Raw genomic sequence first — 26,952 nt, forward strand, 5'->3', positions numbered from 1 at the left:
GCACACGAATATAGATACATAGATATGATACATGTTTACAACACAAACTAATGTATATTTTTCTTGGTAAAGTAACATAAATTATTGCTTGTGATATTAATATAGGGTTAGGGCTTAAGCAGGGCGTGCTTATTGAGGACATTTAATTGGAGCATCTTTTACTAAGGTAATAAAGTTAGCAGATAAATCCTTTTTTTTAACTGTGTGATCACTGTGTGTGGTAAAATTTGGTAAGATAGTTTTATCGAGGAAGAACTCGTGGGTTTGTTTTGGGAATAGGGCTACAACCAGTGGGGTTGTTTTGGGAATAGGGCTAAAGAAAAAAATGCACAGCCACGTGAGAGAGAGAGAGAGAGAGAGAGAGCGGGTGTAAGATGTAGTAGTAACGATTAGGGTTTTGTTAGGGTTTTAGGGTTTGACGGTGTACTCCATTTTTTGTTTTTATTTGGGTAAGTGCGTTCTCCTATTTAGCCACCCTAATTAATGTCCATGTATTTAACTTGTCCCAGCATTTGGAGAAAAACTTTGTTGTATCTGGACCGTTCGTTCGTACATGTATTACACACAGTTGAATATACCTATTGCACAGTTTAACGGGTACAATGAAGTTTTTTTCTTGCATTTGAGCATGACTATGGATTAAGGGCTCATAGTTTATCTTTCTCTTTTCTTTTTTCTAATTTTTACTATAAAGTTGAGATCTTTTGAATTTTAAAAAATACTACTAGCCCATGGAAATAAAATTCAACGGTCGGACCACTCTTTTTATCCAGCAGAGACTCGGGCATCTTTTATATGGGCGTTTATCGTGACACCAGATCAAGAATTGAGTCAGGTTTTGATACTCAGAATTACGGGCTTGACGTTTGTGCTCTAACTAAAAAACTTAACTTATTGGATAGTATTGCATACCCACTCATATATACCTATCTAACATTCTATTTAGATTTGATGCGAGACACCTTGGAATTATATTGTTCAAGTCTACTATGAAATTACGAATTTTTTAATTCTTTTTATTTTGGGAACCATGACAACATTTTCTAAATAATATTAACATTTATTTGGCGATATGAGATTATATTTACAACATTAAAAAGTAGAAAGTCGAGTCAATTACACTCAATTAACAAGTCAACATAAATAAACAAAGCTTCACAAGCTTAAAGTGATGAACTCCTCACAATGGGTTTTTAATGAAATGAAGAGACATGGTTGAAACTTGATGAATTCAGTATATGATACCTTGTGCGTGGCAAATATTAAATGGTGAACATTGAGATAATTTAGGTTTTGCATTTCTTAAGGTTGAAGAATCATCAATTCTTGCATTGATGTCACAGATCTTACTTAAGCTAGCGAAAGTCTGAAGATTTGCTGCTGTTTGAGGCACCATACTTTCATCAAGTGGAATTCAGTAAGACATGGTAACTTGTGTTATCGGATTTCGCCAGTTTTAGTATTGTAGTTCAGTAATATTTTCTCGACTTCTTTAAATAAAAGATATGAGAGTTTAAAGTTCTGATTAGAACAAAAAATAGCACATATGTTATTTGTCGAGTCCCATGGAAAGATTTAAATATATATATATATATATTTAAAGGCAACATTAACTCAGATGGTATGATTTCACTGTTCGTCATTTCCCATTCCTCTTCAAGAAAAGGTTGGGCTGTGGAGCGTCCTGTGTCCGCGTTTTTGGAAGTAAAAAAATACTATATCTTTACAACACAATATAATATCAGACTCTCAATTTCACAGGGTTTGACCTTACCTAGTCTTAGGGATTCAACATGATTCAATTATATATAAATATATATATATATACACACACACCCCTCTCTCTCTCTCTCTCTCTCTCTCTCTCTCTCAAGTTGCGTGACCTCTTACTCCACTAAGGAACATGGATAATGATGATTATAATTATAAGACTTCAAACAATTTATTTTAAGTCCACCTATCCTGCTTCCCTTCCCAAACACATCCTTATCCTTGAACAGAAGATTCTCCCCCCAGCTGCCAAACAGATCTCATGATTTGCTGGCTTAAACAATTTCCTGGAGCCCCAGACCCTACTTAGAATAGGGTGCTCAACTTTCTCACTTGGACTGCCTATATGATTTAAGAACTATACACTATACAAACAAACTGAACAAAGAGAGAGAGGCACACATGATTATGTAAAACACCAAATAAGATGATTTTATATGATATGTTTTATATAATACAAGTACCATATACAATATATAGGTCTAGGGTTGGTAAGGCCTCAACTCAACTTTCCACCAACAAAGTCGCAGACAAAGCCCATGTTTTGCGAGGCATATTTTGGGAATCCTTCTTTTGAGCCAAAAATATGAAAGACTTTAGTCACTGCAAGCACCACTATGTCCATATTACATTTTTTTCTTTTTTTTTTCTTTCAGGCTTTCTTGGCTATATTATCAAACACAGAGAACAAAATGATTGTGAAATCTAGTGTTATAATGTGCACTTGGGCACGCTCATACACGAGAAAGACTTCAGTGCACCAATCATTCTAATGTCAACGGTGTCAGTGAGTCATATCACTACGTGACAACATTTAACCAGTCGGTAATGCCATGACATCGATATTCCAGGAGCATTAAAGTATTTTTCTCATACCCGTACTGTTTTAACCTTGTGCACATATACCAGCCCCAGTTACACAACCATTTGCCTAAATAACAAACTCAATTCTACACACTAATTTTTTTACCCTAAACAAAGGCTCAAAAGGCTTCAAAATTGTAATATGGTAATGAGTTTTATCCCATTCCACTGGGAATATAAACATGAGCTAAAGGCATAATTAAATTGGCAAATATATATCAAAGAATACATGATTTCTACTAGTACACATTAAGCAGAACAATGGCACAAGGGAACATCACATTTAGGCTGTGGACACCAGATGCTATGATTCCGTTGTAAGTTCAAATGGCTCGTGATCAGAAATGAGATGATGCATTACATGCCACTATGACTTCGATTTTTTGATTAAATGGATGTGAATAACACCCACAAGTCGAGATGTTTCTTTCTTTCTGTGTGTGGCATCTGGGAGGGAGTACAGGAAACTGAAAATGGCACGAGTCCTCCCTTTTTCCAAGTTCACAGTCGTGAAGCAATCTCAATGGATCATTTTAGTTCATTATCCCTTTCAAATATGAACCATTTCCAATTCGAAAATAAATTTGCTTCATCGTCAAATGGTAGGGCATTGGTTGAAAGGGGTTCTACCTTACGAGTTGCTGAGATGGCTGGTAACTTTTGCCTGTACTTTTTCGCCATTGCTTCAGCCTCGGAGAATACTTTCTGCCATATAGGAAGTAAAATTTAACTGAAAATTCTGATATATGAGACTTGAAAAAGGAAGCTAGAAACATAAGGAGTGCACTAGAACAATATGACTACCTCTTTATTTGATACAAATAGGCCAGGCTCACTTTCAAGGTCAGCAATACTGCAAGCCACAAAATCAGAACAGGAAAATAAATACCAGTCACCATTCTGCCACTTGTGGCATGAGACTACATTTCCACACAGACGATTCAATAATGGGAGATTTAGTTTTAGAAAATTAAATTCTAGAGACCAATTATTGTTATTTTTGAACCTATCAAGGAGCAGCACCACATAAAGCGAAGAATTATGTTCGCTTGCTTGTTTGTTTTTCCTTCATATTTTTCTACAACGTGCTCTTTCTAATGAGGCTGCAGTACTACTGATTCAGTAAAGTAGCACAATCTTTTAAAATGAGCTTATACTCAAAGAATGATATCAGTGGATAATACATTAAAGAAAACACAAATAATTCATATACCAATACAGTTATACACATGAAACAAATTAAGTCAAATTTCTATTTATTACCCAGATGCAGATATGATCTATCAATTTTCCGGTTTACTAAAAAACAAAAGCTTATTACTTTTTCAACTTAAAAAATCATACATAAATATGATATTTTCCCAAGCCATTTACATACAGAAATTCCAACACATATGACATGGAAAATTTTGGAAGAAAGTAACACAAAGAAGTACAAATGTTTTGTGAGGGGAGAAGAGAATCAAAATGAGCTTGGAAATTAGATATATGCAAGTTGATGTGCTTACAAGGATGCTTTAATGGTAACACCCTAGTAGTCAATGATGATAAGACGTTGAGTAAGTGATTTCGATGCATCACCATATGCATATGCTGCACACAGGGCCCAGCAACCCATTCCTCCTTACCTGAAAGCTATTTTGTCTGGAAACATTGATTTCACAACCAGAACTTGAACTTTCTCATCAACTGCTAGCAGGTCACTGACTGAAGTAACTCGAGCTCGCGTGATTTTTGAGATATGCAGCAACCCACTGGAAAACATTATAGAAGTTTCAGACAAATATTCACCAGTGATAGACAATACGGGACCAAAGACAGGACAGTATTGCATGAAGAATATCTATGGACAATCTACAAATATATGCAAATATGAAAAGGCCAGGTACAGTTTGTTTAGGAAATTTTTCCAGGTCTTTTTTGTTTTGATATAGTGCAAATCTATCATCAGGATGCTCTCACCATGACAATTTTATCCTTCGATATTTTTAAGCAATAGTAGCAGATATGGGAAATTTTACTTGGGAGCCCATTATACAAGTATGAAGATGATATGGAGCCTAAGATACTCCAGAGAGTCTCGGATTTTTTCTTTTTAAGTGCAAATATATTTCCTTATGAGAATTACTCAAGTCAATGGCAAACAACTAAAAGTAATTCTTCTTGAGTTTTATAATAATATTTTACTGCACAAATTTAAAAAAAAAATAAATATATACATCATTATGTAAAGGTATCGTATCCTAAATATCTATCTCTTGAATAACTCCTACTATTAATACAGCAAAATATACAGAAATACAGAGTGTTTAATATGGATATAATAAGACATTAATTATTTTTTTTTATAAATAAACCCGGAAACATGTTAGATACACAGCTTTCCAGATAAATTATTCACAAAATTACATAAGTATAGCGAACTCCCTCAATTAATAAATTAAACATATTTTCATTAGAAACACAGATTTCCAGGACTGTATCTCACCTTCTATTTGTTTCGCCTATCCTTATTTGTGCACCATATGGAAAAATTTTCCAAACTGTTCCTTCAAGAAGTGTTCCCTCTTGAAGGTGTAACATTTCCTGTAACAATATAAAGCAAAGTCAGCAAGTTATTGCATTTATATGTATAATGGTGAAAAAGGAACTAGTAAATCATAAATCCTAAAGAACTAGCAACAAAAAGAGACTGGTCAATGGATAATGTAATCGAAGAACTGACCCAAGCTTCCTTCTCGCTAAGTATTAAGTCATTAGTAGCTTCATTTATTCTACTAATCTGCACATACAGTTGGCGGCCCACCTATCCCATCAAAAAACCAAAAATGAGAAAGAACATACAACCAATATAAGAAAGCCCACAAATCTACAGGCAAAGCCATATAACAACAAAGAAACAAATACCCAATGACAGCATGTGGTTTAGTGAAGTTATAATCTTTGACAGCATAATGGCAACACATGATTTGTGTAAACCAACCCAAATAGTTGGCGCAAGGCTTACTTGAGACTACATTAAAAGAAAGGCAATGCATCACCGAAGCAATGCCTTTAATGGTCCAACAAGGTCCTCTGTGTACCTTAATTAAGACCAAGACCCTAACAAAAGCTAGGTGGCTAACCAAGTGAGCCCAGTTGTGCTAATTATTCCAGTGCTTTGACGTATTTGGTATACTGCCCTATTCCTTTTATAAAATATATCTCATATTCAATTTCTATTCTTCTGTATCACAGAGTGATGATATTCTACGCAGAAAACATTGTTGACACGTGCGAATGAGAATGAGAAATGGATGAATAAGTGATTTATTTCCACCATTTCTTCTTTGAATGGTGCAAACAAACAGTATATAGTCCATTTACTAGATTACACACTGCTAAGTGCTAACAAAGTGAAGAACACAACTTCATCAGTTTCCACTGGAGTGGGGAACCTTTAGTTAGTTTCTCCAAGAAAAGTCTATAGCTCTTGGAACTAACAATAGGTCCATTACCCAGTGTTGGCCCACCAAATACTTGTTGCTGGAAGGTGTTGACTTGATATAGACATAAACCTCAACATTATTTGCATGAAATAGTTGCCCTCAAACTTAAACCTGCATTCTCACACTTATCAACTGAGCTTTTACACCATGGAAGGAAAACTAGCTAAGAAGAAAAGATTGAATTATCAGATTTACCAAATGCTCATCTTCTTTGTTCCTAATATAACAAAATCTAACATCTTAAACCTTTGTAACATGCACGACAAAGAATTTAGTTCACAATCCATGTATCACCTTGACCTGGAAACGCATGAAGGCATGTGTGCGTCCAAGGGGTCTGAAAATCAGTCCCTCAAATTATAGGACAACGTGACTTGACTAAAAAGGGTTAAAAAAATGGATATAATTTACTTGGACTCAGCACAAAAATTAAGAGGAATCTGTAAATTAGAGCTTGTTAGGGGCAGTATTATTAAAGGCTCAAGGTGCACCAAGGCGCTAGAGGTCCTTTGGAGCCTAGGCGCGAGGCGCACCGCAAGGTGTGCGCCTGAGTGAAGTGAGGCGCGCAATTGAAATTTTAAACTACCAAAAAAGCATTCATATCTCATAAGTCGTATCAATATTCTAAAAATTATTATCAAATATAAAAAAGTAAATCCATTAACCATATAAGCATTCAAGAACCATAAAACTGAGCACAAATTTGTTTTCTTGAAGGGCAAAACAGAATTTGTTTTTTTGAAAGGAAAAACAGAGCAAAAAAAAGAAATAAATCTATTAACAAAAAAAAAAAAAAAAAATGTTAACAAGAAAAGGGGGAAAAAAAAACAGAGCCAAAAAAAAAAGGAAAAAAAAAAAAAAAAAACGCAGAGACGAAAGAAGTAGATGAAGAGAGAGTGTTAAAGAAGAAAAAGGAGAAAAAACAGAGCCCAAAAAAAAAAAAAGGACAGAGAGAGGAGAACTAGACGAAGAGAGAGAAGTAAACAAAGATGAGAAGAGAGGAGTAGAGGAGAAGAGGAGAAGAAAGAGAAGAAAGAACTGACATGGCTTCTCGTTCGTCTCTGTATATAGGGCTTCGTCGTTGGTCTCACAGTCTCACTCTTTCCATGGTCGATTGACACTTTTGACTCTTGGGCTTTCTTATTTGTTTATTCTTTTGAACAAAAATTCCTTCTCCCGTACACTTAGGCTTTCATATTTGGTTATTAAGTTGCCAAAAGTGCCCTTTTTGGCTTAAGAAATAGAATAATCATTTAAAAAAAAAAAATAGTGAGGCGCGCCTGAAAAATAGGACAAGTGCAACTAAGGTGCACGCCTAGTAAACATCAGTGTGCCTGGGCTAGACCTGCGCCTCGCTCGTCTTTAACGACACTGGTTAGGGGGTGGGAGGGAGATAAGGTAAGTTCATCAAGGAAGAACTGAGATCAAGAATAAACTAATTGTTTGCCCAATAATATTTCCAACTCAACAAACAAGGCTAACAAATACTTTCACTAATCTAAAATCTAAGTACATCATGTAATTTTTGTTCTTTTAATTTCTTTTTATTTTCCTTTTTGTTGGGTAATGCATCCCTGCACTTGCTGACATTAACTATCATAGTTTCATTCTCTAAACAAAGCAACTGACAATTAGTCATTAGAATATTAATTTATATCAAATTATTTATTATTTCTTAATACAAAAAGAATGGACAGAAGGATGGACTTAGAATTTTGATCATCTCCGATCTCTCCTCCCTTGTATGGAAAAAGAACAAAAAATACAATTTGCCACATGTCTAACTGTCCCACCTACCTATTATGGAAAAAAAAAAAGAAAAAAAGAAAAAAAGAGGACATGTCACCTGCTCACTCGTAGGATATGTTAGCACATGTATCTAGTGAAAGAATAAGGAGCTGTTGATGCACAGGCTCCTTTTTCTCTATGTGTAAGGCTCGAGGTTAGAGAACAGCCATACAGGTGGGAACATGAAAGAATTGATCAAGCAAAGCATTTAGAACAAGCGAAGACAGGAAAATTTTGAACTCCTGCAAACGGCTAACTCAATCTGCTACAACTCCTCACAAGCATGATGCCAGAAAAACAGCTCTTCAGCGAAATATAGACCATCCCGCAATGGAAGTCAAGATTGAAGAACTCACTTGTTTCTCTAAAAAATTGTTTTCCCTTTTAGTAATCAAAAGATCCAAGATGCAATATAAACGTCCCACGATTTAAGAAAAACAGCTTTTAATTTCCATATCTATGTTATTAGATACATGTTAGTACAAATTACAAATAATTATTCTCATTCACTTGACACCATATTTATGCATTGCCCTGGCAGCACTTTATCTCAGGAATTCAAAGATGCCTCGACTTTACCTTAAACCACAAATATGCACATAAATCCCAGAGGCATTCTGCCATGAATTATTGACTCTGACCATACTTGCTCTGTGGTACCTATTACAATTTAAATGATGCAACCAAGTAGGTGCTAGATTGAGTTTAGATGGGCAGTGCACCACCCCGAACATATAGGGGCTTTTCTTAACTGTTAAATTTTTTTATGTATTAAGTTCTAGTTCTAGATTAGATAATCAGTTGGAACTTGGATTTTGCACATTTTATGTGCTCCGGCATTAAAGAGTTCTCATTGATCTGTATTGAAAGACTGAAGGCAGCATGTATCGTAACAGAACAAAGATAATCACCAAAAGATAGGGGCTGATATGATCAACACGTACCAAAACTGAAATGGTTTTGACTTACATTCTCTTTCAAATCAGTGAAGTTGTTAACTCTTTTCATCAACTCAGCTTTAGGAAGAAAAGCTCGTAAGCCCTGCAAAACCAAATTCCAAGAATGTATTCCATGGAGACATGAGCACACAACACAAAGAGAGAGAGACAGAGAGAGAGCCAAACCTCAATTCTTGTTAGGAGACCACCAGTATTCCACTCTGTAATTTTTACCTCAATAGGTTCATTGAGCTGCTTAATCTGCCAAAAATATAGCATTTTTCAACAACAAACTAGAAAAGAGTTGTCAACAAATATCATCTAACATCAGTACAAAGTAAAAAGGAGTTGACCAAGAACAACTGATGCAAATATTTTAGAAAAAACACTCCATGAATGCAGATTGATCTCAGAACCAATTGTGCGCAATAGCATAAGCCGCACATGAAAGCAAACATGTTCTGTTTTTCCTTTTTCAGCATTACCCACAGCCATTGGCATCTCGTGGTCTGCCATCTGCAATTACTGCCTGTTTACACCAAAATACAATTTTTTTGCCATGTGGCATGAACTGGGAGAATGCACATGTGTAATGGAAGGCAATGGAAAGACGATTGGTTATTCAACACAAAGGATCGGTTATGAGAAGAAGGTAATTGATTTATATATGCAAGCTTACTTTAAGGAAATGTGACAACAGAGGAGGACTAAAATGAAACAAGCAATCAGTTATTTGCAATAGATGGCGTTTCACCAAAACTTGATTTTCTCAAGTCTCACCACATGGCATTGTTTAAACCAAACCCAGTGATGATCAAAGCAGTTACATAATGGATTTCAATAAGTCAAGCATAATAAGGACACATGGCACAAAAGACTGACAATCGGAAAGGATATATGCAAGCATCTGCTTATGGGTTTGAAATGAGCAGTTGGAGGGTTCAATGATAAATAATCATTGAAGGAACTTGACAAAAGGTCCCTGACCAACGAGTTCTATTTCTTTTTTATTTCCTTTTCAGTAGTGTTAGCCTTAGATAAATTAGTCATAGTTATATTCTATTTCTTGTATCTTGTACAAGACCAGTATCCATGGAATAAATGTGAATACCACACAGTATTTTTCACATTCTGTCACTTCATTGTTGTTCCAAAATTTATTTTGCAAAAGTCCTCACTCTAGAGGCAATCCGAACCTACAGAGAAGGGTCATTCCTACTTCTCTCTACATTGCCTGATTCAAAATAAACAGATTAATAACCGTTTGGTCAATTGCATTTTGGGTAGGAATAGTTTGGCTAACCATTTAATTCTGCCACCCTCATGCAAAATTCAAGCCAAACACTGCCCAACAATCAAAATCTACTTTTATTGTTTAATAGAGTCGCGATTTATTTATTTAATTTTTTTTTTCATTCAGTTTTGTAATGCTAAAAGAAAATCAATGAAAGGCAAAGACATAGTTACTCACTTATTCAAGAATAATATTCACTTCATTGAAAATCGTTTACTTTACCCTTTTCCTTGGATTTTAGCTTCAATTGCAGTTACCTAAACCTGATGCCCAGCCACCAATACCCGGATATTTCCATCTATGCTTGCTGCCATGCCTCCACAACCTGCTGCACAACTACCAGTGTCCATGGAGCTTGTTGACTTGAAACATAATGCCTTACTGCCCAACACTGGAACCTGTGCCCCGAACCACCAAAATATGCTAAGCTTTCAAAGTATTGTGCAATTTTGGTATGAAACCAAAATCCCATCTTATAGTTCTCACACTCTTCTAGTGAAAGACATTAAAAATCATTTTGTGCCAGCAGATGTGACAAATATTATGTTTATTTTTCTGTAGCTCTACTTGTCAACCTGTAAGGTATTTTCAGATATCTTCTTAAGTGCACATATATTTAACTGCAAAAGGAGCCTAGGAAGTTTTATAGTTGACACAAAACTTGAGGAGGACTTGAGATTATGTTGAGAAAGAGGGACAAACCCTTTGATTATATAACAAGCTCAGTGGGTACCAGTGGTAAGACAGCTTTTTCAAGTGGTTGGCAGCACATGCCATAGGCGAGGCAGCAAGCGCAGATGGCAGGGCGGTGGATGGGAATGAACAAACAAGTGGCAGAGTGGAATTTGAACCAAACAAAAGAACAAAAAGATCACCACTAACTATCTGCAAAATAAGTGCACTTCGTGCAGAAGAACAAAAAGATCACCACAAATATCTGCAAATTAATTGAATTTCATGCATGGTGAGCAAGCCATAATATCTTTGCCTACTAGTCGTATAGCATAGGATAATATAAACGCTACAACAAACAAATCATGCTTGTTAGAACAACAAAACTGTCAGACAGATGTATTTGATCTTCTATCTTTATTGATTTCCAAAACTTCAATTTGTTTGCCACTGCAAAATGCAACTATCGAAGTCATTCTCTCCCAAGAATCAAATTGTTCCAGACACGCAGTAAGAAAATAATATTGTAGCCTTAAATATCTTAATTCAAATAACAATTGAAGTTACTATGCACATTGTATATCCAGACATAATTGTCTTAAATTATCACAAAATTAGTTTGGATGCAAAACAACAATTAATTCGCAACAAAACGAAAATACAAAGTCAAACACCAAGCTTACAGAATCAGCAAGAAACCATCACAAAATCAGCATGATGAATTGAACAAAAGTGAGAAAAGAACCTGCCTCACTCGATGCCAGGCAACCCGCCTGAAAAACCTTCTAGTCGAGAGCAGTGGCCTCCCGCTGAGCGTTCTTCCGAGAACCTCAGCAAACAGAACAGTGCCAGGCTCCACAACAGGCCTCCCCGGCTCCGGTTCCCCATTCACTGCATCATCATTCCTCACAATTCCCATCTTCCCACGAACCATAAACTCCTCAGCATCCCTCTCCATATCACACAACAAGTAATCTATCTCTTTTTCATACAAAGGCAACACTTCCTTGGTCAACATTGTACCCAAAAAATCTGCCCCAACATTCACATCAAGCTTGTTCTCATTCCCTGAAACAACAACACCCACAACGAAATCACCTGGTTTTGGCTCATAATACTCAACCAAAACCTTCTTAGTCTCTTCCCCATTTGAACACTCCTCATTAATAGTCTCTTCTGAATCACTCACTTGTCCTAACGAATCCCTAGGCTTGAAAAACTTTAAGAAAGGCCTCAATACCTCTTCCTCATCAGGTGTTTGAGGCTTTACATTAACTTCTGTGACAGACCCATTGTTCGTCGGCATTGGAGATGGCTTACCCATCAATTCAAGCCCTTCGTTCTCTTGAATTCCCTCATTTTCGGCCTTTTCGGGCAAATGGGTGCTCGTAAATTCATCTAAAACGTCGTTTGGAGAGCAAAAGGGGACATGGGTTCTTCTCCAAATTGAAGAATTTGAAGAAAGGGTTAGGGTTTTGGGATAACCAACTGGGTTTTTTGACAAGGGGCGTTTGGGGGAACCAATAAAAGATCCATAATTGATGGTGCTGTGAGCAGTAGTGAAGTTAGAGAGTGGTAGGGATGAGTTAAGGAGAGAGAAACAGTTACAGGGATAGAGAAGGATTGGCATATCTGCTTATCGTGCGCACTTCATTTGCTATGCGTTATGGATACTGAAAATCAGATCTTTATCAGTAAACCAGTACTATGATTGTTGATTCACAAGAGCTGCGTTTGTTAGCTTTATCTCTGGCTAACATTACAATGGCTCCAAAAACAACAATTTGTATGCAAAAAAATTCAAATTAAATTTGTTGTAAAAGCTTGGAATAAACTTTTATTGTAAAATATTATTTATTCAATAAAAATATCCAGAAGATTTGCTTGATCAATCCACAAATTAAATACTTAAAAACTTTTATATCTAAAATATTACTTTACAAGATAGACAACCTTTTTTAATTTTTTTTGCTTTAGGTTGATAATTAAATCTTTAACTTTTCAATTTAAAAGGTAAAAATAATATCACTAAAGCATAATATTTAGACGTTGTTTTATAAAAACTGAAAATTAAATGTTATTTGATTACTTAATTAAGCACATATTTAATTAAGTGTATTTGATATTGTAATTTGAATATCACCACTTGAAATGAGATAAAATTTTAATTGATTACTTATAACTAAATGCTGAATACTAAAAATTTAAAAAAATATTTATTTTTAATTAAAACTTAAAACTGCAGCACTTAATTAAAACTAAATATTTTTTGTGAATTTTTAGTATTCAAACTTCACAACTTAAAATTGCAGTTCTTAATTTTTAATTTTATCATACGGCACCTAATATTGAAATTTGTAAGGGTTGAAATTGTTAACTAGTAACCAAAAAATAAATAAATTTTTATATCTTTATTAATTTTTAATATTTAGTAATAAGTAATATGTCTGTCACTTAAAATTTCTCCCCAATTAAGTATTGCTTACCTTTTTTGGCGATTTTCAAAATAAGTTATCAAACGTCTTAATTGGATAAACGTTTAATCTAAATCCAAAGTACATTTAAATTGTCACGTCTAAAATGTTAAAAAATATCACTAAACTATAAGTTTGGTTTCAAATTAAGGTCTTGCTTGGATTACAACTCTCAAAAAGTTTTCAAGAACAATTCTTAGAAAATCAAAACAGAAAATAGTTTTCAGTTTTTTTGATTTGACAATTCGTTTAGTTGAAAACTACAAAATAGTTTTTAGATAACAAAAACTTATTAATTTGGTTGGTTGTATCTGTTAAAATTAGTTTTCTAAACTAAAAAAATAAAAAATATTGTAGACCACTCTTTTATTTATTTATTTTTATGATGTTAACTATTAATGCAATAAACTTTTTTTTTTTTCTCTTTAAGTCTACTGATGCAATATTTATTAATACTAAAACTGTTCTTGAATGTTGTATTAAGATGTGTGTATTATGCATGAATCAAGTCGGATAGAGAAAAATTAATAAGATGTATATATCAAAAGACCCATTCATTCATAAATTGCATTCATATTAAAATAATAATAAAAGAAATTGAATCCAATATCCTTATATTTAAATATATTTTTTATTTTTATTTTTCAGTAATGAAAATGTTATATTGAATCAAAGGATCAATAATTCAACATACACGAGAAAAGAAGAATACAAAAATATATATATATATATATCCATTTCCAGTAAGAATGAAAAATCAACATCGTACGGCCCAACACACCATTCAAAAATGGAATAGTGATGATTTGTTGTACAAACATTACAAACTCAGTTCACTCACTCAATAACACATTCCATATATTTCCGTTTATTAAATGAGATTTTAATTTTTTATTAGTTGGACCATTTTACTCATATTAAAAATGACAAATGTAAAGTGAGGGTGAGTGAAATTTAGCTCTAGTTGCATTCAAACTATTTGAATTAATTAGACATTACAAATTCTACCTATTTATAGTCATTCTCAATATCAATGAATAATATCACCACTCCATAATTCTATTATACTTTTAGATGTTTACAAGACTCTATACCATTCCATAATTTTATAGGAATTTTATACAATTTGTTCCAAAGACTCCACACCATCCAGAATAATCATGCAACCTCATACAATTTACATAAATATAGAAGACTCTAAACACTAGCACGCATGCCTGGCTTGGCATGACCTTCACTTAAATGTCAATGGGTTTTCTTAACTTAATCTGGTGGGCTTCTTCAACTTGGAAATTAAAGTAAAAAGATCCAATTTACAAATTTAAATCTCGTTGTTTACATGTTAAGTATTTCAAATTGATGACTTTGAGAAAATTTGTGATACACATATTATAAAGGATAATCAGGAAAAGCCGAAGAAGGGCCGTTTGGCTAAAGTATGAACAACCTCATTGCCATGTTTACGAACATAACTAAATTGGACTGAGGAAATGACTCGAATTCAACATAACTAAATTGGACTGAGGAGATGGCTCGAATTCAAATTAGAGTGATGGTTTATCCATAAAAAAATATTGCACACCACTCTTTTATTTATTTATTTTTATGATATTAACTACTAATGCAATAAACTCTTTTTCTTTTTTTTTTTTTCTTTTTTCTCCTAAGTTTACTAATGCAATATTTATTAATAATAAAACTGTTGGTGAATGTTGTATTAAGATGTGTGTATTATGCATGGACCAAGTGGGATAAAGAAAAATTAATAAGATGTGTGGTATCAAAAGACCCATTCATTCATAAATTGCATCCATACCAATAAATAAATAAATAAATATATATATATATATATATATATATATATATATATATAAAAGAATCCAATATATTAGTTGCACTCATCCATTTAACCCCTCCCACCTTAATTATATGATTACCGTTCTGCAATTTCTCCTTCCTTTAAACCTAAATAAAATAAATGTTTAGTTTTTTTTAATCTCTTGGTCCTCAATTTTTATTTACTCTCTATCCGTGTTTCTAGATTTACTAAAGTTACATTTCATATCTTCAATTTTTTTTTTTTTTTTTTTCTATTTATCTTAAACTCCTTTAACTCTAGAGCTTCCCTTGAACCTACAATTTATCATGGATTCCTTCTCTAGCTTTATTGATTGTTCTCAATATGGTCACACATCCATTATACATGTCAGCCCCTTGAGAGTTGTCCCAAACCAAGTCATAGGCCTGCATGAGGGGACAATGCCGTGGAGTTTCCCTTCAAACCTACGATTTAGCGCGTATTCCTTCTCTAACTTTATCAACTGTTCTAACCATGATCACACATCCATCATACATGTTGTCAACTTCCTGAAAGTCGTGTGGTCTACAATTATCTAAATGTGGTATGACTTGTGAGAGCATAACATATAGCTCATCAATTGTTTGAGATGGATTTGAAATTTAGGTTTTGTTTGCTTGTATATAATTAGGGGTTTGAAAATAAAATTTTTACCAATTTCATCAATTTTAAGGTTTTAATTTCATACAACCAAACCTCGCCCTTAAGGATTTTATTTTTAAGCCAAATACATTTTCAGGAAAGAAAAGAAAATTCAAATCTTAAAATGTCACCATTTTGCATAACAATATTGCTCATCTTCATTAAAGACATGTTTTAATTCACTAAATCAATCTCAATCTGTAAAAGTGCATCATAAACAGAATATCATCAATATAATTGTTTAAAAAAATTAGAATAAATTATTTTGAAAAATTTACCAAAAGCTATAATGGTATGGTTTTGAAATTTGAATTATTTATTTATTATTTCCTTGACTGGACTAATTGGTAATTTTTATCTTTAGTGTAGATATAAATTTTTCAGTAACTAGGGAATATAATGGAAAAGAAAAAAAATGATTTAAGAACACGTAGGAATATAACCTGGCACGTGATGAGGTTTGTATTGTTCATACAAAACGAAAGAGAGAGAAAGAGAAATGCAGTCTGAAAGTACAGCTACGGCTACTTCACAACTCCATTGAAGCGACTACATCGTCTAAACAACAAACAAACTAGGGTTTATATACACGTCGTTCCAAAATCAAGGCATAGGTGCGCGCAGGCATGCCATAGAGCTTCCTTTCAAACCTACAATGTAGCACGAGTTCCTTCTATAACCTTATCAATTGTTCTAACTACAATCACACGTCTATCATACATGTTGTCAACTCTTTGAGAGTTGCCTCAAGTCAGGGTATAGGTACGCGAAGGCAAGTCATACAGCTTCCCTTCGAAACTACAATGTAGCACATATTCTTTTTCTAACTATGGTCGCGCATCTATCATACATTTTGTCAGTCCCTTGAGAGTTGTCCCAAGTCTAGACATAGGTACGAGAAGGCATGTTATAGAGCTTCCTTTAAAACCTATAATAGAGCACAAATTCATTCTCTAACGTTGTTATAATTGTTCTAATCAAGGTCATACATCCATCGTCCATCGTACATGTTGTGTTGAGAGTTGTCCCGATGTCTATGCCTGTACTTGGGACAACTCCCGCGGGGCTAAGGGCATGTGGTATAGTGCTAGCGATTAAGGCTAGCAAAGCTTTGTTGGATTGCTAGCTACATCAACAATTGTGTTGATGTGACTAGCAACAATATATTGCTATCTTTCACGCACGATATGGGTTAATTGATATTTATTATTTTATTATTTTTTGTTGTACTTTTTTAATACATTTAATATTTTTTGAGTAAAAAAAATTAAAAACATATTTATTTTTTTGTTTGCTTGTATTTTTTAAAACGGCTACTTTTTCAACCACTTGAATTTTTTTTAATTATATATTTCTATCTTTTAGTCACGGTATGGATTAATTGATATCTATTATTTTATTATTTTTGCTTATATTTTTTAAAACGGCTACTTTTTCAACCACTTGAAATTTTTTTTATTATATATGAATAGAATACTTCTTTTAATACATTTAAATTAATATATTTTTTACAATAAAAATAAATTACATATAAAAAGAAATAGTAAAGAAAAAAACCAAAACAAAACAAAAAAACAAAAAAAAAAAAAAAGGAAAAAGAGCGGAGCAGTTGTGGGCTGTGGGCCAAAAAAAAAAAAGCCCTTCTGCAGTGTTTGGCTCACAATGTTATTATTAGTAGTTGCGATGTACTTTACTATCTTCCTCCTAGGCCCCCACAAATTGCTAGCATTATACCAATTCAAAGGCTAGCAATACTGACTCATTTGCCAGCAAAAAACCATCCATACCAGTTGCTCTAATGCATGTTTTAATAGCCATCCATACCGGTTGCTCTAATGCATGTTCTAATACCAATCTATAAGTAGCTATTGTAGGTTCTCTCTCTCTCTCTCTCTCTCTCTCTCTCTGTAATTCATTAATGCCATTACTCACCGCCATCACCAGGCTCTTATTTCCCATTACTTTTCCTTTTCACTTCAGAAAATTATAATACCGAGGAAGCTATTTATTTCCTTGTTTTAAGATAACCCATTTTATTCTTTATTTATCTTTCTATTCACTTTTTCTTTTTGAATTACATAATTACATTTTATATTATATCAGCTCAATTTCGATTTCATGAGAAATAATATCTTGGAGCGTCAACTACAGTAATGACGTTATCATCCACTCGCGCTATATAATTTTTTTTAATTATTATCTTATTGGGTTAAAATATTCTTTTTTAACTTTTTTTTTTTTGGTTTTCTAAAACCCTAGCTACCAATCTTTTCATAGATATTCTCTAAATCATTAAAGTGATTTAGAACTATTCCTCAATCACTCTCACCAAGATTTTCATAACGTGACACATTAAACGACTTTCACTTGAATGGCATTACATTCACCCCATCAAACCTACATACCTTGCTGTATTTCATTAATGGCTGCCATCACCAACCTCCTATTGCCTCCATTAATAGTAATGAATCCTTCTCTTGTTTTGAACTTTTGAAGATATAAGAAGAGGGGAAGGAAAATTTTAGAGGAATTATTATTATCCATGTCATCTTATTATTATAAAATAATTAATATCCATTTTATCCATGGTAGTGACACCATTGAAGAAAAAAAAAAAAACTCAAAATGTTATTGTCAGTGAGTTTTGTTATACAAAATTTTGACTGTATAATCTTTATATTGGATATCATGAAGTCAACCTCATAATAGAATTACTCAAGAATGATTTAATTATATACATTATAACTTCATAAAGGAATTGAGATAGGGCATTCAAACAAAGATAACAAAGAAAATAGGTAGTTTAAATGGAGATAAAGAGAAGCTCAAATCCAAATAAAAATAAGGATCGGTATATTTTCAAAATAAATTCCTTTAATGGAATGTCTTCTTTAAATACGTTCATAATAAAAGTCGCTTCCCCAAACATTACCTAAGTAATCTCCTCTCAAAACTCTCCCGGGATCATCAGAAATGTCTCTCAATATTACGATACCTTTGCATGATTCGTAATATCGATCACGGTGTAACGAATTCCGACAAAATTAACCTAAACAAAAATTAGTTGCAAAGATCAAACAAAAATAATAAATAAATAAATATTATTTTACTTTGACCAAATTAAAACCATTTTTCTTCAACTTTAATTACTATTTCTTAAATTTCTCTTTATTTAAGAGAGTATTCTCTGTACCGTAAGTTCCGTGAGCTTCTTTTTACAATTATTACATTGAATTACTTCGACAGTTGAGAGACTCAACTACTGACTTCCAAAAAAAAAAAAAACACTTTTAAGAGCACCATTAATGTAATTTCGCTCTAAACAATTAAACTTGATTGATACACCTGGCACCAGATCAGCATACTTTCAATGGGTACCTATGTATGGAATCATTCCACGGATTATCACCCTCGTGGCACGAATCACGAAGCGATCTCCAAACCAGACTACCAACTTTGAAACCGGTTCCAAATGCTATCATCCACACCCGATCACCTCTTTTCACCCTCCTTTTACATTCAAAATAAGCCAATTCATAGAACACGAGACTACTCGACGTGTTACCGAATCGGTGCAGACTCATCCGAGCCGGCTCAGTCAACTCGTCACCCAGTCGCAGAACTCGCCCCACCTGTTCAATCACAGCCTTCCCACCCGTGTGCACAACAAAGTGCTCAAACGCCGTCGTAAAGTCCGGCACCACCGGCTTCGACTCGCCCCGAGTCAATACGGAGACCATCACCGAGTACACAAAGTAAACGAGTTGACTCAGTGGGAGAACTCGTGGGGCGAGAATTTTGATGTGCTCACTCAAGTTGACACCCGCCACCCTGATCAAGTCCTTCGTGAGTGAAACTCCGGTATTACCCTTGTCGTCTTCCTCCTGAAAAGCAGCCCGGTAAGCCCTGTCGTCCGACCCGTGGTGAGTCCGGAGCGAGTGGACGAGTTCCATCTTGGCGAATCGGCGGCGACTGGGGTCGTTGGTGATGATCGCGGCGGCGCAGCCGACCCGGAAAATACAGTTGGTGACGAGCATGGAACGGTTGTCGCCGAAGTACCAGTTCAAGCTGATGCTCTCGGTGATGATCACGAGGGCGTATTGGACCTTCGTGGAGCTGCGGAGCACGTTAGCAGCCATGTCGATGGAGATCACACCAGAGCTACAACCCATACCACTCAGATTATAGGTTTTCACATCTGGCTTGAGCTTGTAACGGTTCACGATGAGAGAGGAGAGAGAAGGAGACGGGGAGAAGCTCCCGCACGTGACGATCACGTAATCGATCCGACCCGGGTCGATCTGGGTCTTCGAGAGGACAGAATCGACGGCGGAGAACATCCCCTCCTGGGCTTCCTGGACGGCGCATTTTAGCGTGGCGGTGTCCTGGTCATCCTGGAAGATGAAGGAGGGTGCGTAGGTTTCCTCCCCCAGGCCTGATTTGAAGTATATGTTACGCATGAAGTCCACGCTCTTTTGGGTGAAACGCGCACTCCGGCACACGAAATGCTCCGACAGTTGGAAGGTGCATTTGCGGCGGGGGTCTGGCTTGTAGCAGGCGTAGTTTAGCAGGAGGATTGGGTGTGGGCGGGTGTAGCGGTAGTAGAGGAGGGAGAGGAGAGCGCACAGGGCGCAGGATAGGGAGAAGCGGATGTGACTGTGGAGGAGGCGGCGGAGGTGGTTGAGGAGGTGAGTGGTGGGGGTGTAGGATAAGATGGTGTGGAGGAGGAGGGTGAAGGATAAGAACACTAGGAATGATATCTGAAAGAGTTGAATGTATGTTAGTTGCTTCATGTTTGCTTTGAGCACGTTTGTGAACTGGGTGATGGGTGCCTCAATATATATACAATTATATATGCATGTGTGTACGTTGTGTTATATACATACACATATATAGATTGATAGAGAGAGATTGCTTTGGTAGTTGACTGAGGATTTAGTTTGCATTGAAAATATACAGCTTTGCGTGAATCAGCGGGCCGGATGGCACATATAAATTGTGGGCGCAGAGTGGAATGACTTTGACTCCATTTTTCATGCGGTTTGGTCTCTCACAAGTCCACATCTAATGTCTTATATCTATTCTTATTACTTAATCATCTGTCATTTATTTTATTCATTTGAGAAAAAATTATAAAATTTTGCATGTAAAAATGGGTGGAACCTTATTTGGTTAAATTTCCTTTAAAATTTTTTTTTTTTGGGTAAGTTTCCTTTTTAATCTATATTGGTTTATGCGATAAGATGAAATTATAAAATCAAACTATTAATATATTATTGCAAATATTCCAACATCAGGGTTGTCTATCCAATTTTGTCACATCAAATTTAGTGTGTGTGTGTATATATATATATGCACATGAGATCAATTTTATGGATATTCCATACAATGTGCATAATCAAAATACATATGTGGCAAAATACTACAAAAGTATATTTCTCAACAAGAGCTATTGCTAATATTACGAAGAATGCAAATTATGATAGTTAGGTACTCTTAGATATAAACATTCTTTAATTGTCCCAACAATGAATGGAAATTATGATATTTAAAAGAGAAAGTGCTAATATTTGTGGGCCATTTCATAGTATTTTCTGGTGCTAGTGGAGAGAAAGACCGCATGTACCGACAGTGAATTATGAAGTGTTTTAAGTATTTCAATACCACAATTGTTTTTTAAAAAAATTATAATAAATTTTCTTGAGTATTGCCTCCCATAATGAAACTATGTTTCGCAGTCGCAATATTACATAAACGGTGTAATGGATTCGGACGAATATCTATGTAAAACGGTCGAATTATCGATCGATTTGTGAAAGTGTGTAACAGTATCGGACACTTGAAAAATGACTACGAACCCGCTGATACGACGAATCATGAATGAAATTACGACTGTTATATGTTTTTATATATGAAATAAAATGTGAGTATCAAAGTGTCTAATGAGCACAAATTCAAATGGTATGATCTCTCCTCCTTCTCAACGTTGAGTGTAAACAATGTATACCTGTGCAACAAAATTTATTCAAAGTCAAACTTTGTGGCATTTCTGCAGTTACAAGTGATGACAAACATTTTGCAAACATTTTCTTGTTTCGTGAGATATACATGATATACCATAACTCCATTAATAAAAAACCTAACACCCACCACGCTTGTTATCTATCCCTCCTCTTTTTCATTTGATGACAAGTCGAAAGTCAAAAACATTAATTTTATTGGTGATAAACTTCACTTCCAATTCTTTTTTTTTTTTCGGTTTGATTTGATTGAATCCATTCCACAAACGGGTGGATGGGTTGTTCATGGATAGCAGTTGCAAGCATTCATAGCTAACCACATTCTGTTAATTTCTTCAAACTCAAGTTGTTATTATTAGGAAATGAAATTAAAAGTGAGTTAATTACTATATATATATATATATATATATATATATATATATATGGTAGTAAGATGTGTAGGGTGCATATATAACAACTCAATGACTTTAAAGCTACATTTAAGACAAAATGCAAACATTTGGTTACCTAATAGCCAATATATAGTAAATGTTACATGCAAAGTGAGAGCAGTACAGGCTTGCTGGTTGACCTTTTCTTTCTTTTAATATGAAGAGTTGATTGAGCAATGAAAATTAGTTGGATCTTTATTTGCACATGATTATATACATTGTATATGATATGAGATATGTTAATATTGCAATCGAATCATGATACTTAAATCAAAAGTTAAATGGATTTGATTCTTTTACGTGGGTGGAGAATAACATCAGGCTAGTTTAGTAAGGTAGAATGAAAAAAAAAAAAAAAGTGAAATGGAATGGTTTTTTTTTTTCCATTCTTGTGTTTGGTACCAATTTTAAAGTTAGACTCATCATTCCCCACTATTCTTGGAGAATGGTCATTTCATCAAAATCATTCCACCTTTAAACAAGGGCTAGTTTGGTGTGGTGGAATGAATTGAAATGAAATGAGAATAGAGGTGGGAATGGAATGAGAATGAAATAGAGTGGGAATTATGATTCCTATTCTCTTGTTTGATTGCAAATATAAAATGGAATGTATAAAAGTAAAATAATAATTTCTATTTATTTGTTTGGTTGGACTAAAAATAAAAATGGATTAAATTTATAATGTTTTACCTTATTCATCATTTATATTGTTTTCTCCAAATTATCTTTATCATTAATATAAATAAAAAAAAATTAACCAAAAAATTAACATCAAATTTTTTCCAATCCAGTGGATAGAAATAGGTATGTAAGAATGAAATTGGGGCAATAGATAGAGAGAGAAAGTAGAGACTGGGCAAGTGAGGTGTTGGAGATTGGGGCGAGAAAAGGCGATGGAAAGAATGGTGATCCGATTTGGAAAGAATGGTGATCCGATTTACAAACTTCAGTGTGATCGGGTGAGGACGGATCTGATTTGGAAAGAATGGTTTCAGCAATTCTTTCACAAAATCAATGAAAAAGCTTATGTAAACAGATTTGGAAAGTATCACGAAAAAGCTTCGGATCTTCTTTTTTTTATTTTATTTATTTATTTATTTTTAACTTATTAAAAAACAAAAAAGCTTCAGATCTACTTTTGATTTTTTATTGTGTCTTGGTCCATCACTTTGAAGTTCAAGATCAGGCGGTTGGTTTGATGGAGGAGATGATAATGCCGGTGGTGGGTTTGATGGAGGAGATGATGACGCTGGCGGTTTGATGGAGGAGGTGATGATGCCGGCGGTGGGTTTGATAGAGGAGATGATGATGCCGGCCAGGGGCGGAGCCAGGAATTTGGTTTAGGGGGGGCATGTTCGCACTGACAAAATAATTTTTTTTTTCAAGCAAGCCGAAAGTATAATAGTGTAACAACAGTGCATTAGAATAAGTGAATAAAAAATGAATAAAAAAATAAAAAAGAAAAAGAACGGTTATTGCACATAAATTATGCATGAGTGCAAGAAAAAATAAATTTTTAAGAAGAAAATGAAATAAAAAGAAAAAAATATGAGAGAATTTTGAAGGAAAAAATAGATTTTAATTGTATTAAGAAAATGCAAAAGTTTTTGAAGATGACAAAAAGAAATTTGAAGAATAAGAAGGAAAAGGAATAAAGAATTAAAGACGTTTTTAGAAATAGATAATTTTATGGGGATAATTTATAAATTTTATGAGGGTGTTTTATAAATATTTACAAATTATACGCATAAAATAAAATAAAATTTAGTAGATTCATGGGCAAAGGGACTATTTTAATAATTTCAGGGGGGGCATTTTATCAATTTTTACAAATATATGTATAAAAAAATAATAATAAATAAATAAATAATAAAAAATTATAGTGGGGCAGCATGGGCGGGGGGGCAACTGCCCACCCTGGGCACATGCTGCCTCCGCCACTGATGCCGGCGGTGGGTTTGATAGAGGTGATGATGCCGGCAGTGGGTTTGATAGAGGTGATGATGCCGGCAGTGGGTTTGACAGAGCATGTGATGATGCCGGCTGTGGGTTTGATAGAGGTGATAATGCCGGTGGTGGGTTTGACAGAGAATGTGATGATGCCGACGGTTTGTTTGATGGAGGAGATGGTGATGTGTGGGTTTGTAATTTGTTAAATTTTATTTTTTAATATTTTTTTAGTTTGTATTTTTCTAAAGTTGGAATGGAATGGTCATTCCTTTTGTGAAAAGGTGGAATGATTTTGTTGGAATGACCATTCTCCAAGAATGGTGGAGAATGACAATTCCAAGTTTAAAATTGGACACCAAACACAAGAATGGAATAAAAACCATTCCATTCCACTTTCTTTACATTCCATTCCACCGCACCAAACTAGGTCATTTTGAATGTAATGGTTTTTACACAAGAAAGTGGAATGAAATGGTTTTTTTTTTTCCATTCTTGTGTTTGGTGTCAATTTTAAAGTTGAAATTATTATTCCCCACTATTCTTGAAGAATAGTCATTTCATCAAAATCATTCCACCTTTAAACAAAAGAAATGACCATTCCATTCCCACCCTATTCTCATTCCATTCCCATCTCCATTTTTATTTCATTCCACCACACCAAATTAATCCTTAGAATAGAAATGTTAAGACTTAATTAGATCTCAATATCATTATTATTATTATTATTACAATGTCATTAAATATGATAATGCCGTAGTAACATTATCTTATAAAGTTAGTCATGGTTCGATTCTCGAACTCACTATCAGTTCTAATATTGCTTACTCACCAACACGTGGGACTTTTATGGACAGCCTTTATAACCCAACTTCAACTTGGTAATTAATAGCCAACTTGGTAATTAATAGCCAACTTTGTAATCAGTAGCTGCTCTTGGCTTTAAAGACCTCCTTTTTGGCATTATTTTGTATATGTAAAATAATCTTAAATTTGATCGGACTCGGATTTGTCTGTTCAAACTTTACCATTAAACCAAACAAAGGGATTGAAAATGTCAAAGCAGTTGATGTGTTGAAATTGAAAATGAAAAAAATAAATTAATTTAAAGTTTGAATTAATTATTTTTGACATTCTCTACTCTATAAAGTTCTATTTGATTAGATGAAATTTAATAGTAGAAATTGAAAATAAAATAAAGTGAAGTAAATGAAAGAAAAATAAATGGTTGATAGTGTATTTGATTAGCAAGAACTTTTTGAAAAAAATTATAAAAAATTACCATTTTAATTATGGTTTGAATAGATGAAACTTAACCTAAAAGAAAAGGCATTAATATTGTAAATTCATACAACTTTCTTAAAATTATGAAAAATATTTCTAATCTTTTTCTTACTTATGAAAATGTGCTGTTCTCACTCTACACGTGTGAATGTGTGAATTAACGCTTTGAGAGCAAATCTTTTCTCAATGAACAAATTCAATTTTGTCAAATATCCCCAAATTTAATTTACGAATTCACAACGATTTCTCATCCATTGAATTAATGACAACTACACTCGATATTTATTAAGAATAAAAATTGTCAAAATGTACCTAATATTGAACAAAATGATGAGAAATATGCATAATTAAGAATAACAACGATTGAAAATTTTATTTATAGTACTATATTTAGTAATCAAATGTATTGTTTTAGAGTTCTTTAAAATACTCCTTTCATGTATGAAAATTTAAACAATATCACCTAAAGAATTTAGAATGAATATATAAATTTCTCAATTGCATTTATTAAAATTTTTAAAATATACTACAATTTTTGTATTTTTAATTGTTACTAATATTATGTATCACCTAACATACAAGTATAACACAAACACATTTACACATCTTTATGAAATTACAATTTTTTTGTTTATTCCACAAAGTTTATAATGACATTTAGAATATGCACAAATATTGAAGATATTTTATATATGCACACACATAATAGCATACAAGTGTATAAACGCTTTGCAGACACTCTCATTTTGATCAAATTTTAGATTTTGTCGGGTGGTATTATTCTAAACAATCCTTTAGAAGATCGGCCCTCAGGTGCTTGGGGTATGATAAAAAAAAATACCATGTTACAAATAATTTTTCTATAAAATAAAAAAAGACTTTCGCTTGGAAACATCAATATATTGTCACTTTGAGTTGTGTGAGAGTTTAAAAGGAGTTATGGGTACAATATGTAGTGCAGTCTGAGACTCTGATAGACCATAAGGTGAATTACTGCATGTAAGTTATTCACTTCTCTAGGTGAACCTGCATTTCTCCAAAAACAAGATAACTGTTTTTTTTTTTTTTTTTCCCTGTACGTGCATGCAGAGGGGATGGGAGAGGTATGGTGAAACTGGAAGATTCAGTAAATTTATGAATACACACACACACACACACATTGAGAGAGAGAGAGAGAGAGATGGCTAGGTTAGGGTATATGATTCACCACAGCGGGGCTCCAGCTTCTCACTTTTCCGGTTAAAAAAGAGATTATACCATTGGACTAAGTCACATAAAGTTATACCATTGGACTAAGTCACATAAAGTAAGAGAGAGTAAATTCGAGAGAGTGAGAACAAAAGTTACAAAATTAAGTCATAAATAATGAAAACATGAGCAAAAGCACGTGCTCAGATATAAGAGCAACAGCCATTGTGTGACTTAGCTATTGGACTAATGACATATTGGTCAACCCTAAGTTATTGAGAACACCTTTTAAAA

The 26,952-nt window shown here is 34.0% G+C and overlaps 2 protein-coding genes across 2 annotated transcripts; both read right to left on the bottom strand.

Annotated features, from left to right (window-relative positions):
* Positions 1–2,817: 2,817 nt before the first annotated feature.
* On the bottom strand, positions 2,818–12,581 carry LOC132274284 (protein PIGMENT DEFECTIVE 338, chloroplastic). The gene is made up of 8 exons (XM_059775529.1): positions 11,560–12,581; positions 9,035–9,109; positions 8,880–8,951; positions 5,360–5,440; positions 5,123–5,220; positions 4,263–4,388; positions 3,439–3,487; positions 2,818–3,339 (listed from the first exon to the last, which is right to left on the bottom strand). Exons 1-8 carry the CDS (start codon positions 12,442–12,444, stop codon positions 3,163–3,165), a joined length of 1,563 nt encoding a protein of 520 aa, XP_059631512.1. The 5' UTR covers positions 12,445–12,581; the 3' UTR covers positions 2,818–3,162.
* Positions 12,582–18,901: 6,320 nt separating this feature from the next.
* Positions 18,902–20,581, bottom strand: LOC132272801 (3-ketoacyl-CoA synthase 11-like). The gene has a single exon (XM_059773890.1). It carries the CDS (start codon positions 20,579–20,581, stop codon positions 19,145–19,147), a length of 1,437 nt encoding a protein of 478 aa, XP_059629873.1. The 3' UTR covers positions 18,902–19,144.
* Positions 20,582–26,952: the final 6,371 nt, after the last annotated feature.

Source organism: Cornus florida, unplaced genomic scaffold, assembly GCF_030987335.1.
Source record: "Cornus florida cultivar Cherokee Brave unplaced genomic scaffold, ASM3098733v1 CherokeeBrave_3.0.0_Hap2_Chr09, whole genome shotgun sequence".
In the NCBI taxonomy this organism is placed as follows: domain Eukaryota; kingdom Viridiplantae; phylum Streptophyta; class Magnoliopsida; order Cornales; family Cornaceae; genus Cornus; species Cornus florida.

Bases quoted from the DNA above. Each gene is read 5' to 3' on its own strand.
- LOC132274284 (XM_059775529.1), bottom strand. From the start codon at position 12,444: ATGCCAATCCTTCTCTATCCCTGTAACTGTTTCTCTCTCCTTAACTCA. The intron at 5,221-5,359 runs GTCAGTTCTTCG...ATATTGTTACAG, and splicing joins TTAGCGAGAAGGAAGCTTGG to GAAATGTTACACCTTCAAGA. The intron at 3,488-4,262 runs GTAAGGAGGAAT...TGTGGCTTGCAG, and splicing joins CCAGACAAAATAGCTTTCAG to TATTGCTGACCTTGAAAGTG.
- LOC132272801 (XM_059773890.1), bottom strand. From the start codon at position 20,581: ATGAAGCAACTAACATACATTCAACTCTTTCAGATATCATTCCTAGTG.